This window comes from Dromiciops gliroides, chromosome 3 (assembly GCF_019393635.1).
Source record: "Dromiciops gliroides isolate mDroGli1 chromosome 3, mDroGli1.pri, whole genome shotgun sequence".
Lineage (NCBI taxonomy): Eukaryota > Metazoa > Chordata > Mammalia > Microbiotheria > Microbiotheriidae > Dromiciops > Dromiciops gliroides.
Genome location: NC_057863.1, coordinates 229,530,208 through 229,547,513, shown reverse-complemented (window position 1 = coordinate 229,547,513; position 17,306 = coordinate 229,530,208). Strand labels below are relative to the sequence as shown.

Sequence of the window (17,306 nt, the reverse complement as noted above, 5' to 3'; positions counted from 1 at the left end):
ATTTTAAAAGATAGAATGTTAAAAAGTGGAAAGGACCACAGAAATCATAAAATCATGCACTATTAAAGGAGAGAGATGAAATTAGTTTTAGAAATGTTCTTCCTAAATCTCCTCATTTTAATTAATCTAGAGAGTTTAAATGAATCCTAGCATGGCATAGTGGAAAGAAGACTAACTCTAAAGCCAGAGTTCTGAGATTCAAATCCAGTCTTCTAACACTCTATGAATGACCTTGGGCAAATCACTTAATATTACTGGGACTAAATTTTATCATCTCCAAAATGAGGGTGTGGGCCTAGATGTCCTTTGAGGTCACTTCCAATTCTAGATCTCTGGTCATAGTTGTCTAGTCATATGCTTAATCTAACTTGAGCTGAGACTTTAATTCGAGTATTCTGACAAATCTAGTACTCTATTTTAATTCAACTCACAAGAGAACTAGATGGTTCAGTGGATTGGGTGTTGGATCTGTAAAGGAAGACCTAAATTCAGATCCAGCCTCTAACATTTATCAGCTCTGTGACCTTGGACAAGTCACTTAACCTCTGTCTGTCTCAGTTTCCTAACCCATAAAATGGGGATAATAATAGCCTCTATCTCCCAAGGGTCATTGTGAAGATCAAATGAGATACTTGTAAAACACTTAGGACAGGGCTTGGAACATAAGAACTACTTAAATTCTTGCTCCCTTCCCTTCTTCACTTTCTCCTTTATAACTGCAGTTACATTTCAGACACAAGATCTCAAAACAAGTGGCCACCCATCCTCTCTTTAAAGAACTTTAGAGACGGGAAGCTTCCTACATCCTGAAACACCCATTCCAACTTTTAGAAAACTTTAATTTTTAGGAAATTTTAACTTACATGGGCCAGACCAGTTGCTTTCTCAGGTCCACTTGTTTCATTGTGGGCACATGATTCTGCAAACCACTGTACGTGATATTGATTCACACTGGCATCTAAAAATACATTTTTAAAAAAGTAAAATATTTTAGATATATATGTGTCCACAGCCCTAAAAACTTGAAAGAATAAAAACAAGGAGAATAAAAATGTTTTAGCAACCAGCAAACTACACATAAGAGAGAACTGATAAGTTCAATTAAGAAAGTCTATACATACAAACAATGCTAAATCTGTGGAGACTCAAGTATTAACTAGGAAGTGATCCTTAGTCAAAGAAGAACATAGCAATCCTTAGATTTTAATAAGAGTAACAGTAATTCAGTTTTGCATTTTTAAAAGGTTTTTCTCTTTCACTGTAAAACTTAACATGACCTTCAATATGCACATTTCAATATATAAAAACCTAAAAAAAGGGATTGCCTAAGATACTGTGAAATCCTAATATATAGTTTATTTTTAAATGTTACATTTAATAATGACAAAATTGCTCTTTTTTATCCCACCCCACTTATTTTTTCTGTGCCTTTGAAAAGATTTTACTGAAAAGATCATTTACTGTGATGAGTTTGGATTTACATCAGCAATACAAAATTGGTTCAATCAGTTAATAAGCATTTATTAAGGACCTACTATGTGCCAGACACAGTTCTAAGGACTGGGGTTACAAAAAGGCAAAAGACAATCCCTGCCCTCAAGGAGTTTACAATCTAATGGGTTCAACATTAGGAAATTAATAAACATAATAGATTACATTAATCCCAATTAGAATCACATGATTGTCAATAGATAAAAAAAGCTTCACAGAATATTATACTCATTGATGCTATAAAAAAGAAACAAAGAAACTAGGATGTATATTAATAAATGAGTGATTCTTTAATATTGTAGGCCACATATATGGAAAAAGTCATTGTGTTTAAGCACATCTATCTCATCTCACCTTCTCCTAGAGCGGAAGAAGCCTTTACCAATCCCATTTCTCCATAACAGCCCCATATGTACATTGAAAAAAAAAACAACTACTGAATTCTTAAAAGAAAAATGTGAACTATTCAAATTTTATTAACCACCTGCAAAAGTCCTAAGTATCATAACATGTTCTGGGGATAAAAAGTCAAAAATTAGATGGTCCCTGCCAACAAGAAACTTATGTTCACTGAAGAAAGGGATACAGCTAAATAACTAGAAGATAATTTGAGGAAGAAGACAGGACTAACGGCTACACAGAACAATCAATCAACAAACTTTAAATAGGCACCAGGCAATTTGCTAGATACTGAAGATAGAAATGTATATAAAAATTATACAAAATAAGTATCAAGTCTCTTAAGAACCTTTAGAAGCTCCTCTAATTTAATCCAACCTATCATAAGAGAAATAGCAAGATGTCTGCAAAAAATGTTTCTAGGCTTTAAACTTAAGAATTAATCATTCCATCATTTTATTTGTACACGAAAACATGATAATCATCAGTGAGAATAGTACTGTCCAATCCCCCCTGCACTGGAGATATGCTTATTATGTAGACATATCTATTTTCCCTACATAAATATTGTTTATGCTGATAGGAACAGACTAGCAATTGGAACAATTTGCTATTTGAAATTTTTCTTTCCATACTCTGATATGATCTTTCCTTTTTCTTTACTTTCTTTGAACAGTAAAGAAAGAAAACGCAGACAAGAAACTCATGATGCTGTCAGAAAGTATATTCTGTTAGTTTCTTGGGGTTATTAGTCATGCAACTATGTATGAGGGTTATAAAATTACACAGCTCTTATTGGTTATATATATATATATATATATATATATATATATATATATATATATATATATATATATTGCACTGACTGGATGCCAAGTGTTTGATTGTGAGTTTCAGGGGGAGAAATTCTTTGATGGCTTTAGAGCTGTTCTAGCAAAGACTTGCTCGAAGTAGTCTGGAGACAGAAGAGAAGGCTCATAAATTTTACAAAATAAACAGGGTCTACAGCTAGCATTAATGGTGTTTAGTTGAAAGAAGAAAAGCTTACTGGAAGTATTTTGAACTAGCAGGCACAAAAGTTGGCTAGTATTTTCTACAATGTACTTAAATGTTTTGAAAATGAATGTGATCATATGGGGCATAATCTTTTTCTTTGCATTATCTGGATATGCTAGGATGATAGGGGAGGTGTTTCTGGGTCTAAAATATCCCAGGTGACATATGCAAGGTATTTAACTTAGGGAAGTCTAAGCTTCCTCACTTGAAAAAAAGCGATTATAAGCTGCTGATACTGAAGCTTTATTAACTGATGAACCTGTTATCCTCAAATAATGGGAAGAATTTACTGAGTCAAAAAGTTTAATTCACTGAGTACACGCTCGATGCTTCTGCATTCTCATACTTTGTCTTCACAGATAAAGCTGAAGATGGGATTTTCGTCAGGTAATTACCCAGAGAAATCTCTTTTACAGTGGATCTTTAATAAAATAGATATTTATTTGTTTAGAATTATTTGTGATAGGAGTTTTTAAGGCAAACAAATGGTTGATGAAGGTACCTTAGATGGTTTCTGTTCAAATATTCTATGCTTCCATGATTAATCTGATAGTGAAGGAATTAAGTACCATTCATAAAAATTCACTAGCATGTTCATGTTTAACACTTATCTGTGAAGCCAAGACAATTATTGTTAATAATAATAATAGCTAACATTTACATATCACTTTAAGTTTTCAAATAGCTTTATAAGTATTATCTCATCCCCATAAATACCCTAGGAAATAGGTACTATTATTTTCTTACTTTTAGAGTAAAAGAAACTGAAGCAAATAGATCAAGTGACTTGTCATAGGTCACATGACTAGTAAGTCTTTGAGGACAAATTAGAACTCAGTAAATGCCTGACTCCAGTCCAATACTATATCCATTTCTCCACCTCGCTGCCTCAGAATGACTAATAAATGTGCCCACATTCTAACTTCAGAGCAGGAATAACTATTTATTTGCAGTGGAGAATAAAATGCAGTTTCATGTCTCTATAAACATCATTTAACATCACTACAATCAATTACTATTCTCTGTTCTTTTTCTCTCCTGAAAATATTCAGGCAAGAAATATATCACCTACCTGGCAGAGCCCCAAAAGCCCTGCACTGCCATGAGCTGCCATTTTTATTGTTGAATGATATTGCCCTTTTTATTTCTATTGATTCCCATGTACTCCAAAACATCAAAGTAGTTGTGATTTCCCTGACATGGGTTCAGGTTAGATTTGTATATCAAAATATCCCTTTTCATTATTTGATGTTTGATCATATCTTTCCATAATTTCTCTGTAAAGGATCTAAAAAGAGCTTTTCTCTCTTTTTAACATGGTATAGATACCACCACAATACTCATGCTGGTTTCCCTTAATCTCCCTATATGTCTAATCTTTTCCTAGTTAGATTAGTCATAGATGATATATTTTATGTCATTTCTTATATAGATATATTAACATTAATAACTTTCTATGCCATACTTATATCTACCATTAGTTATTCCATGTTGGTTTAGAGACTCTATGGTTTTGATTTTTTTCTAAGATAATAATTATTATACCATGTGCAACAAAACAGTATTGGCTAGACTTTATTATGATAGAATAAACAACTTCACTTTTATCAGTTTCCTATTTTTCAACCTTAACAATTTGTTAAAGCAGGTTGCATTGGCCCTATTGTAATTTCTCACTTTATCTTTAGTCTTTGCTTTGTTGTTCAAATAACTCCCTGAGTTGACCACATACAGAGGCCTCATTTGGAAATGACTCACCTTCCTGGCTAGTCACTGAATTTCTTAATAAAGTGCCAATTCATGTTTGGGAATGTTGTTCAGGTCTTGCCATTATAATCCCTGCTGATAGCTGATATTCCTCTTTGTTCATAACATGATCATGATGAGCATAAGGATTCAAGCCATCAAAAAGTCTGGTCTTTTGCATTTTTGATCCTGAACATTTTCTAACATGTCTTTCTCTGAAAATATGTATGTATATACATATATATTCACTAGGCACTCAAGGCACATGTTGACTTTGTATACAAAGTCTTGTCAATATGTTCACAGAATTACTTTACTTCATTCTTTGCAATAGATTTTCATATACAATATATTTTGAGCAATGAAAGCTGATAACCATGAGGTACACACAGTGATATATCAGAGTATATGAAGAAACCACCCCACATATTTCTTTGTTTGCATGTTCAAGGAAAACCTGTGAATTCTGCTCCCATTGAAAGAACTGCAGTTTTGTGGCAGCTAGGTGGCGTACTGGATCAAACACCGGCCCTGGATTCAGGAGGAACTGAGTTCAAATCCGGTCTCAGACACTTTACACTAGCTGTGTGACCCTGGGCAAGTCACTTAACCCCATTCCCCCCCCACACACACACACACACAATCACACAAAAGAATTGCAGTTTCTTTTGTCATCCTGTCTTCTTTAGCATAAGGATATCAACAGAAATATGTCTCTAATAGTTTATATACTCATTTGTCATAACATAAAGGTGTCACATTTAGAGGACCATCAGTTAATGTATATAGTTGGATTTTTTTTAAAAACTAGGTGATTCTTAGCAAAAGTCTGTTTGGAGCTTATGCTCAGCTGGTTTAACTTTAAGAATCCCATGTCACCCCCATGGTGAAAGGAAACAGAATAACTAGATGATATGTTAAAGAAAAATTAGTAAATGCTGAGTTTAAGCCATGTTCAAATAATATTTGCAGCTCACAGGTAAAGTGCTATCAGCTCATTTTTTGTTCACTGCTCATTCACTAAGATTTTCCATAAAATGTAAATCAACAAAATTCAAAATTAAAATCCTTTAATTCTTTGCTCCACTGTATACATCAATTATCCCAGTTTCCCCCCAAGATATACCAATATATAATTATACTGTAGGTGCACTTTCCAATGAAGCTACCCTAATGCTATCCATATTTTTCATTGTCCATTCTTTAACCATTCACTTTTACTGAAACAGCATTGCTAAAATCAGTCACCATTCAGACAGCATTTAATAAGCATTATGTGAAACACACTGTGGTGCTACATTTGGAATACTTTACTCATGGATTTACAAGTTCATCGATGTGGAGACTCCCTCTAATGATGCAGTTTACAACTCACCACCATCTTCTCATCCTATGCCCACCTAAATAATCCCCCATCATATTGGAGTCCTTCTTTTAATTTTTAGCACAACATCCTTTGACCCAGAAATACCACTACAAGGTCTATATCTCAAAGAGATCATAAAAAAGGGAAAAGGACCTACATGTATGAAAATATTTATAGTTACTCTTTTTGTGGTGGCAAAGAATTAGAAATTGAGGGGACACCCATCAATTGAGGAATGGCTAAATAATTCGTGGTATATAAATGTAATGGTATAATAGTATGCTGTAAGACATTATGAATAGGAATATTTCAGAAAAACCTGGACTTAGATCAAACAATGCTAAGTGAAATGAGCAGAACCAAGAGAACACTGTACACAGTAACAACATTATGTGACGATCAATAGTGATAGACTTGGCTCTTCTCAGCAGTGCAGTGATCCAAGACAATGCCAAAAGACTCATGATGGAAAGTGCTCTCCACATCCAGAAAAAGAATTATGGAGTCTGAATACAGATTGAAACATACTATTTTCACTTTTGTTGTCATTTGGGTTTTTGCTTGTTTGTTTCTTCTTTCTTGTGGATTTTTTCCCCTTTTGTTCTGATTCTTCTCTCATAACATGACTAAGGTGGAAATATGTTTAACATTATTTTGATGTATAACCTATGTCATACTGCTTGCTGGCTTTGGGAGGGGGAAGGGAAAGGAAGGAGGGAGAAAAATTTGGAAGTCAAAATCTTCACAAAAGTGAATGTTGATGGAGACAGCTAGGTGGCTCAGTGGAAAAAAATGGGCCCTGAATTCAGGAGAACCTGAGTTCAAATCCAGACTTAGACACTTGACACTTACTAGCTGTGTGACCTTGGGCAAGTCACTTAACACTCATCGCTCTGCCAAAAAAAAAGTGAATATTGGAAAAAAAGGAAATGTTGGAAACTATCTTTACATATAATTGGAAAAATACTATTTTTAAATTTTGGCAAAATATAGACATCAATGAAACATAGAAACTATTTATCAGTTATTCCTCATTATTGCCATCTGACAGGCCTTGCTCCTTTTCCCATCATGTACCTTACTGATGATACCTATTATATGCTTTCTGCTGTGAAACTTTTTATCAGTAATACTTTACAGTGTATTCACACAGGGAAATCTCTATTTTATTTTGTATAATCCAAACAACTTAAAAAAAGACAAAATATTTAATATCTTAATCAGGCTGGAATTATAGAGGTTATTAATGGGCTCTGTCCCACCCTGACTAACACAGGAGCTCTGACATGCTCTGTTTCTGATCTAGGTTGTTTTATGCTTCCTTAATCTATCTGATAGTTCCCAGGGTCTCACCATACCTAACAAAACAGATGTTTGGCCACCTTAGCCCATTGTAGATCTGCCAGTCTCAGACAACTGAGTAGCAGGAGCTACAGCTATGCACCACCACCCCTAAATAAAATTTATTTCTTTAATTACAGCTCTCCATGGCTCCCAGAATTACAAGAAAACTAATGGTCACATTCATGTCTTTAATAGGACTTTGTTTTAGGTAGAAACTGGGGGTCATTAAAAGCACTGAAGTTTCCCAAAGACAATCTAGTCTGATTACCTTGTCACATTCAACTCAGCCAAAAACACTTTTCCCCTGCTTGCTTGTCTTAAAATAAAAGGACTGGCTCCATGAATTGTATATCCAACTAAATTCCATACCCTAAACAACAGATATTCTTTATTGACTTAATTTTTCACATGTGGATAATTAGGTTGAACTTCAGGCTCATCATTTCTCTTATTTAAGTGCTGCTATAATATGTATAATTTTATCTGCATACAGGGCACCCAAAGGACTTCACAATATCTGGGGTATCTATCTTCTATTTGGACTCTTTTCAGATATTCTCCATGACAGTTTCAAACACCTTCTGCAAAGTTATGTCTTCATGCTTTATGTTTCACTTGATATTAATAAACAGAGGGTCATTAAACAAAGACATCTCAGTTCTTAAATCTTTCAACTAACTTTATATTATTGTGGAATGTGCTTTGCAAGGTAACTGATTGAAAGAGAACCTTTAAAGCTCTCTTTTACTTTGTAGGCAGCTAGGTAATGTAAACCAAAGTTTCTTAAACTGTGGGTCATGACCCCATATGGGATCACATAACTGAATGTGGGGGTCACGAAAAATTTAACAACAGTAAAAAGTTATGTATACCTCTTTTATATACCTATATAGCTAGGGTCATGTAAAATTTTCTCAGGTGAAAAGGGGTCACTAGTGGAAAAAGTTTAAGAAACCCTGATGTATATAACAGAATGCTGAACTCAGAGATAGGAAGTCCTGAGTTAAAATCCTTCAGATACTTAACTAGTTATGTGACCCTGGGCAAAATTTAGTCTCTCTGTTTCAGTGTCTTCATCTGCAACATAGGTTTAATAAAAGAATCTAGTTCATAGGGTTGTGAGATAATACATGTAAAGCACTTTGCATATCTTAGAATAACATAAATGTTTGAAACTCTTATTAACTGATCAAATTATAGGCTTTTCTATAGTTAATAAATCTAAGAACAGTGAGTTTAGATTCTCTACATCTTTAGGACAATTATATGATGGCATAGATTATTATTTGTCAAAGCATGTCTGTTCCTTTTAAAATCTTCATCAAGGATTCACTAAATAGATTGCTTCCTTAAAGATTTTATATGGATTAAAGATCACTGTTACTTTTTTCTCAGCTGCCTTAAAAAAAATGAGGTCTGTTATTTTTTTCCCCAAGTAATTTCCCCAATGATGTTCTTTCCTCTTCAACATATCTACATTATTGACCCCCAACCACCTTCAAAGTAGTGTTGTTTTCAGCATGGACCTTCACCATGTAGAGCCTATTCCAGGTATGATTTAACTCATCATGTAGCATATAAGGGACTATGAGGTCAAATGTAACAAATACTATCATTAATGGAGAGAAGAGTTTGCAATACATACACACACACACACACACACATACATACATACATATATATATATATATACACACACACACACACATATTTTCCTTTTTTCTTCCTTAAAGATTATTAGGATGATCAGAAAGATAGGTGGCACAGTGGATAGAACACTGGCTCTGACGTTGGGATTACCTGAGTAGAAATCTCACTAGCTGTCTGACCCTGGACAAGTCATTTAACCCCAAATGCCTTAAATATCTGGAACCATCTCCAGGCATCCTAATATATATCTTACCACTGGACCCAGATGGCTCTGGAGGAGAGAGTGAGGTTGGTGACCTTGCACAATCCTCCCTCAGTTAAATCCAATTCACTGCAAGTCATGACATCATCCCAATACTATGGTCCTCTTCAGGAACAAAGGATAAACAACAGCACAGGATGATCAGAATTAGTTGAGTCTTATCAGAGTAACTACCTATCTACCTAACTATATAGCTATCATCCATATATAGATTTGTTTTACATCTATTGTTTCTCACTGTTTTAGTAAGTGATAATTCCTACAATCTAACACAATATTCCTTAATAAGATTTTGTAAAGGAGTTAATACTTAAAATCATTTGTATACTCTAACTTTCTATTCTACAAAGATATCAAATGTTCACTGGATAAGCCAGTTACAAGGTTATTTTCTTCTCCTTACTGAGAAAACTGATTTTTACTAACTAATCTTCCTTAGAAAATGGAGAGAGCTGTATTGATGTTTGTTCTTTTATCCTTTCTCTAATTTTCAACTGTTGGGGCACAAAGAAGTAAAAGATAGTGTCTAGGCTTTGAATGGGACTGGGAAATGGTTGGAGCTGCACCCATTCAATAATATTGCATAATAATAATGCCAATAATAATATCAATTTTATTTAAATTCACTACTCTATCAATTAATGACAGGCACTAAATAAACATCATCCTAATTTCCAAAAAGAATTATGGGTTAGACCATGACAAATATTATCTGAATATATTTCAAAGCTTGTATGCTTACATATGTTTGAGTCTAGATACTTAGGTCCTTAGAAAGTTTGTGTCTCTATGTGTATTTGTATGTGATCAGTTTCTCACAAATTACTAAAATGACTTTATATCTCCTTTTATAAGGTTGATTAACTTTATATTTTATATCCTTTAATGCCCAGAAAAATTCTGGTAATATCTTTTAAAATATTTTTTTCAAATTTAAAAGTAATTTAATATGCTCAAACTTCAGGCATTAGTCCACATAAAGTGAAGAGGAATTGTCTCTACCTAATTGCCATACTTTAGTTTCAGCCTCAGAGATTTCTAGAATATGGACTTCCCTGGATCTCAAACATAATAAAAAAGGATGGGCATTTTGGCATGTCCTCAATTTCTCTCATTGCTCAATTTCCTCTCAGACTTTAGTTTAAGTGGAAGAATTTTTAAGGTTCCTAATCTTGACTCAATGTGACTTTGCCCCTGCCCTATTAGTCCCATCAGCTAAAAATTCTAAAGACGGTGCAACAAAAAAGGAAGAAAGAGAGGAAGGAAGGAAGGAAGGAAGGAAGGAAGGAAGGAAGGAAGGAAGGAAGGAAGGAAGGAAGGAAGGAAGGAAGGAAGGAAGGAAGGAAGGAAGGAAGGAAGGAAGGAAGGAAGGAAGGAAGGAAGGAAGGAAAAGAAAGAAAGAGAAAGAAGAAAAAGAAAGAGGGGAATGGAGAGGAGAGGAAAGGAGGGAAGGAGGGAGGGAGGGGGAGCGGGAGTGTGAGAGAGAGAGAGGGAGAGAGCGAGGGAGTGAGAGAGAGAGAGAGAGAGAGAGAGAAAAGAAAGCCATCTAGAAAGACAGAAAGATAGATAGAAAGAAATATACACATGTATACATATACACAAGAGTCCATTATAGTATGTGTCATAAGTGAGCTAAGGACATTATGAATATTTTTCTTGCAGTCCATTCCACATGCCCTATTGAGAATCAACTGCCTTATGCACTATTAAAAAATGTCAGTCAATCAATAAACATTTGTGAAGTGCCTACTATGTGCCAGGCACTCTCAAACATCTTTATCTTGTTTAGGAACTCACATCTTCAATAGTGAGGAACGATTGTTTCTTTAAAGTCTCTCCTCTTCAAACTATATTTTTGCTTCTGTTAATACAAACCGGAGTTGTATAATCTGAATTATTTTATCATCTATAAATAAATATCCCTTTCCCCAAAAAAATTCTGGCTATATTTAAAACTATACAGAACTTGCCAAATACATGACAACTTTCACAGAAATAATAATGCATAACTTCTGTATATAAAAATCATGTGGAAACAAATAAATTCTAGGAAGAAATTGAGAGTAAGGAAGATTGGAAAAAACAATAACAATTTTGACTTGATGGGGAAGATAACACAACAGAACTAATTTGTGAACAAAATTTAAAGATGAAAAATATATTTTAAATATTAATGATGGAAATAAAATTTCCTCATTTAAAATTCCAGAATGATATAAGCAGCACAGAAGGGAAGTTATTTTTGTAATACTATATTATGAGATTAAATTACAGAAACAATTCAGTAATCCCAAATTAAGACATTGCTACAATAAATATTCTATTTAGCTTATTCATGCATTAATTTCTATATATCACTTAAATGTCTTTCTCAAGTCAATTTTAAATAGAGAATTTTATTCACAGTTAACCTTTGCTTACCTTGTGCATCAGAAAACTTCAAGAAGTATACTTTTATGGTGAGATTATGACTTTTATTTATTGTCTATGAAGACCTTAATAAATAAGTATTCCTTAGATCTAATCAGTTATTTTAAGAAAAAATATACATTTACATCAAGTATCAATTTGTGAAATGTGATTCTAAATAGAATATTAGAAAAAGAAATTAAGCACTTGAAACATTTTATAAAAATGAAGGATACAACAAAAACTCTATTATCTTTAATAGTTTATAAAATCAGGCTGACAATTAATGCATTACTTAATTTACATAGCATTGCCATTTTATTATATTGCTTCATCCTATTCATTAACAATTAATATTCCTCCAGACCTCTAGGTTTGTATTTATTTTCATAAAGACTATTTTGTAGATGCTTTTATATAATTGCCGTGTATTTTGATATGTATATTTCTAAGGATTTTATCATTTTTAGAGGTAACATAAATGAAATTTCTCTCTCTAAGTCTTCCTGATGGGTTCAAATATGCAGAAATGCTGTGGATTTGCATGGATTTATTTTAAATTTTATAACCACCAATTTTATTGTTTCATTTAATTTTTAGTTGATTCCTGGATTTTCTAACTAATCCATTTGCAAAAAGTAATAACATTGTTTCCTCTTTGCTTATTCTTATTTTTTATTTATTTTATTTCTCTTATTTCTATAGGTACCATTTCTAGCAGTAAATCAACTGATGGGAATCTTTGCTTTACTCCTAATCTTATGGGAAAGTCCTCTAGTTCATCTCTATTATTACATAAAATGTTGTGTCTTGGTTTTAGGTAGCTACTACTTATCATGATAAGTAAAAATCCATTTATTCCTATGTTTTATACTTTTTAACAGAGTTATTGTTAAAACCTGTATATACTCTTTATTGGTATATTGCTTTGTTATTATTAAGTAGATAAAGTGCTGAGTTAAAAGTTAAGTCCTAACTACTAGTCCTGACTGACCACATGTGCAATCTTTTTTTTATCATAAAAGTATTTTATTACTTTCCAGTTACATATAAAATTAGTTTTCAACATTTGTTTTCATAAGATTTTTAGTTCCAAATTTTTCTCCCTCACTCCCTTCCTTCCCCCCTCCCCACAAATATGCAATCTTGAAGAAGGCACATAACCACTCTAGGCTTCATTTTTCTTATCACTATTTAACTCTCTGAAAATGGAGAGGGAAAAGTTATGAAGAAAATTATATCAAAGATCTTTTCTGAATCAAAAATTCCATGATTCTAAATCATAAGTGCCCTGAACATCAGATTCTTTTTTTTTTTTTGGTGGAGCAATGAGGGTTAAGTGACTTGTCCAGGGTCACACCACTTGTAAGTGTCAAATGTCTGAGGCCTGATATGAACTCAGGTACTCCTGAATCCAGGGCCGGTGCTTTATCCACTGCACCACCTAGCTGTTCCTGAATGTCTGATTCAAAATCCTAAGTCATTAGAATATTTCTATTACTATTATATCTATTTTCATAAAATACTTTTTAAAGTGATTTTGACCAGCTTTAAATTATTCTCTGCACTTATAAGACTTTTAATTTGTCCTCAGAAGACAGAGAAACTTGGTTTGACTCTTTAATCTGCCATTTACCATTAGCATGATCTTTGACAAAACACTTGGGCCTCAATCTTACCATCTATAATAAAACATACAATGAAAGAGACTTTGGAAAAAGGAAATAAAATGATAGCACAACCAAGAAAAGTTAAACTGACAAAGTCCTTTCTATCTCTAAATCTATGGTCTGTGATAGGCTAGAGCTATTTGTTAATAGATTTACATCAATGAGTGTAGGTATGTAAAATCCCAAAGGATTTACACCATCTAAGGAGAAGAATAGCACAATTTTCAGAATTGACTACCATCATCTTGCAAATACATTAAGACAACATTTGCACTAGTTTTTGGAAGTCCGAAACACACAGATATTTTTTCTTGATGTCTCCAAAAATCTTTGTTTGTTAAATTATATACTTTCTCAATGGGAAATAAGATGAATTAAGAACAGAACCTGTGGGGCTAAAGATTATTGCTTTTCATATTCTACCAAAATAATGTATGGAGAACCTTCCTTAGTGAGTTTGCTGTTGAGACACTGTTCCTTCTTGTTGAAACTGCAAATTACAGACAATCATCAACAGGTAATAAACTACCCTAATAATGGTTTCATGGCTTGTTAAGTAATATGAAAATCTGTATGAAATGATAGAATTATGTTTTTATTTATGGCTTATACATGAAATATCCTGGTGAATTTCTCTTTTGGAAGGGTGGAAAACAAGACATACCTCCACAAAAAGAAAAATGGTTACCATTTTGAATCTATAACTGGAGTCTCTGCGTTATTGGAGGAAATTGGTTCAAACCTATGCATAAATCTCAAAACTCATTTATGTATATACACTTCAGACCATAACTGATATTACGATAGTCAGGTGTAACATACATTATTGTACAATCACCAAAAGACTCTGCCTGTTGTGCAAGAAAAAGTCAATAATTGATCCAACAGTAGAAATGTATCATAGGTTACTGTAAATCTGGTTTGCATGTAAACCATGGTATGTTAGATTGTTCTAGACATAAGAACTCAAAGCTAAAAATGCTACTGCTTCCAGCAAGTAACCCACAGATAAAAGGCAGGACTATAATAAATAGTACTCTTTTGTAGTATCTTAAATGCCATAATGCTTAGCAGCACCTACATAACATGTGTGGAATAAAGCAAGTTTCCTAGATGTCCTCAATGTAGTCTGAAGAAGAGCAAGTTGAAGATGCATTTGACTGAATTTGGAGGAAAAGGAAAGTTAAATAAGTACACAAACAGTTATATCCCCTGATTCCTGAAATCAGTGCTTTTAAAATTCTTCAGAACATTTTCAAGGACAAGTTTTCATCATTTGGAAAAGGACTTAGTGCACAAAAACCTCATTTTTAAAGTAACTAGTAATCAGCTCTCCTTGCCCATTCAAGAAATCATGAAAAAAATAATTGACATTTCATGCATATTTAGCTGTCAGTGATTTCAGGGCAGTAGGAGCCCATGGGGAAAAAAAAGAAACAATAGATATTAAACTGCATAAAGAACACAAATATATACAAACCTCAAAACAACTTATATGTAATATATCATACAATGAAAGAACTTTTGGTAAAAGTAAAATTGAAATGACTGGCCCACCAAGAAAATGAAGATGATGACAAGACTGACTCAAGGAAGAAGATGGTTTACATTATTAATTTATATGTGAAGCAGATGACTTTAAAATGGAAAAAATGCCCTCAAAAATCTTAAACTAGACCAAATTAAATTGCTCACGGTCAGTGTGCCTGTTACCAACTGTCTTTCATGAAAGAGATGAGTTAAAAAAGAATTTGTTCAGTTAAAACAAAAATTATATGTGTGAGTAAATAAAGACAAAAGATTATATGTACATATGTATATACACATATATGAGAATATCCACAAATTAATCAATAGACTAATTTGATAGTTTTCCTTCAAAAAAAGTTGATTATTATAAAAGGATTTAACCTAATGAGTTTTGTTTTTGTTGGGTTTTTTGTTTGTTTGTTTGTTTTGCAGGGCAATGGGGGTTAAGTGACTTGCCCAGGGTCACACAGCTAGTTAAGTGTCAAGTGTCTAAGGCTGGATTTGAACTCAGGTACTCCTGAATCCATGGCTGGTGCTTTATCCACTGCACCACCTAGCTACCCCCAACCTAATAAGTTTTTGAAATTTTCAATACAAATTTGCATTTGTTTTGGTTTGTTATTATAAATAGTATAAAATATCTTTAAGCTGAAACATTAAAAATGATCACATCATATAAAGACATTTAGACAATATATGACAAGAAAACCATTAAATAAATAACATTATTACAATTATCTATTGAATTGGATAGGATCAAAGATGGTGTTAGAACTCAATTTTATTGTTGCATAGAATCATAGGATTAAAGGGAGATTATGGGATCATTTAGTCTCCCCCCATGGTGTCAAGCAGTCTTTATATTTGTCATGTTCCTCAGATAAATTTTAAAATAAGTAAATTATATACCCTCTCTAAAAATTCATGCTAATTTTCACTATCATCCTTCCCATAAGGAAACTTTTCTTTTTATTTCTCCACATACCCCTTAGAATGTACTTAACTGAGGACTCTATCTACATTTCATCAGGTTATATCCTGCTATCATCTTATGACCTTTCAGGCATAATGATGTTTGTGGTGTTGTTTTTTTTTCAATTTTGCTGTAGGTACTAAAAAAACATTGAATAGAAAAAAAGTTTCTTTGTTGATATACTGACATAAATGCCCACTTATTCCTTTACAAAAGCTGTTGGTTGTTGGTTCAGCCTTACTATCCCAATGAACCTTAAAAAAAAAAAAACCATAGAGATTATTTTTAGTTTCCTTAAATATCCCATCAGTTAGCCATTTTTGTGCATCCTCACAAAGTAGCATCTGCCCTACTTTCATCTTCCAAAGGAATCAGAGATATATAAAACTTCAGAAGAGATAAAGCTCCACAGTAAGAGTGTTGTAATCTTACAATAACCATGATGATATTTTTGATGAAAACACAATAGCCTATCATGTGATAAGAAAATGAATAACCAGTTCTTCCAATACATATTCAAATAAACAGAGGCCTAAAGGGGAACTAGGACATTCTATTATTTTCTAATTACATAAAAACAATGGCATGAATTTTATCTAGATGGCTGTATATCATTCTGTTTTTAAAAATTGACCTTTTTAATATAATCCTCTAAGGAAAATAGTAGCTGTTTTCTGAAAATGCATCAAAATACATTATGTTTCCCTAGACATGTCAAAGCCTTACTTATCTCCCTTGCTTTGACAACTTTAACTAAATGGTTAATGCCTCATTTTGTTTCAGTTAAAGTAATTAGAGTTGGAGGACTACGTACACAAAATCATTTTATTTCATCGATGATTTAGCAATAGATTGGGACTTAAAATGTAATAAGATAGTTTGGGAAGGAAAAGGTCATAGATAAGTAGATTTAAATGTTTCTCAGAATATGGACAACAAAAAACAAAAAACAGGACCCTGGTCAGAAACTTTACTGTACTGAGGAAAAGAGTTGAATAAATAACTAGAAAAAATGCTTAATATTTCTTCGGCTACTTCAATGATTCACTCATACATTAACCATAAAATTATTGGATTCCTACTATTTGTAGAACACCATGTTAGAAACTGCAAGAGACATAAAGTTTAGATAAGACACTCTTTCTGACCTCAGTAAGCTTATGGTTTGGTGGGGAAGATAAGGCACCAATATATCAATAAAAGAATTATATCCATTATACTGTCCATAATAAGTGAATTAGAGTTACAAAATAAAATGCTATATAAGGTTCAAATGAGGTCATTAGTTACTGTAGGACATCAAAGAGAATGTAAGTTGTGTTTTGAAGAATGGATAGGAATTCAACAGGTTACAAAAAGGAAGGACATTGCAAATATGAGAAACAGGTGAGCAAAGACTGGGAAGTAAAG

General features: G+C 33.0%; 1 protein-coding gene across 2 annotated transcripts in view; it reads right to left on the bottom strand.

Annotated features, from left to right (window-relative positions):
- Nucleotides 1–17,306, bottom strand: part of ANOS1 (anosmin 1) — a 251,753-nt gene that overhangs the window by 10,544 nt on the left and 223,903 nt on the right. For both annotated transcript variants that reach the window (XM_043998140.1, XM_043998139.1), the window contains one exon: nucleotides 864–958. In XM_043998140.1, the coding sequence (XP_043854075.1) occupies nucleotides 864–958 (95 nt within the window). The remainder of the gene's footprint in view (nucleotides 1–863; nucleotides 959–17,306) is intronic.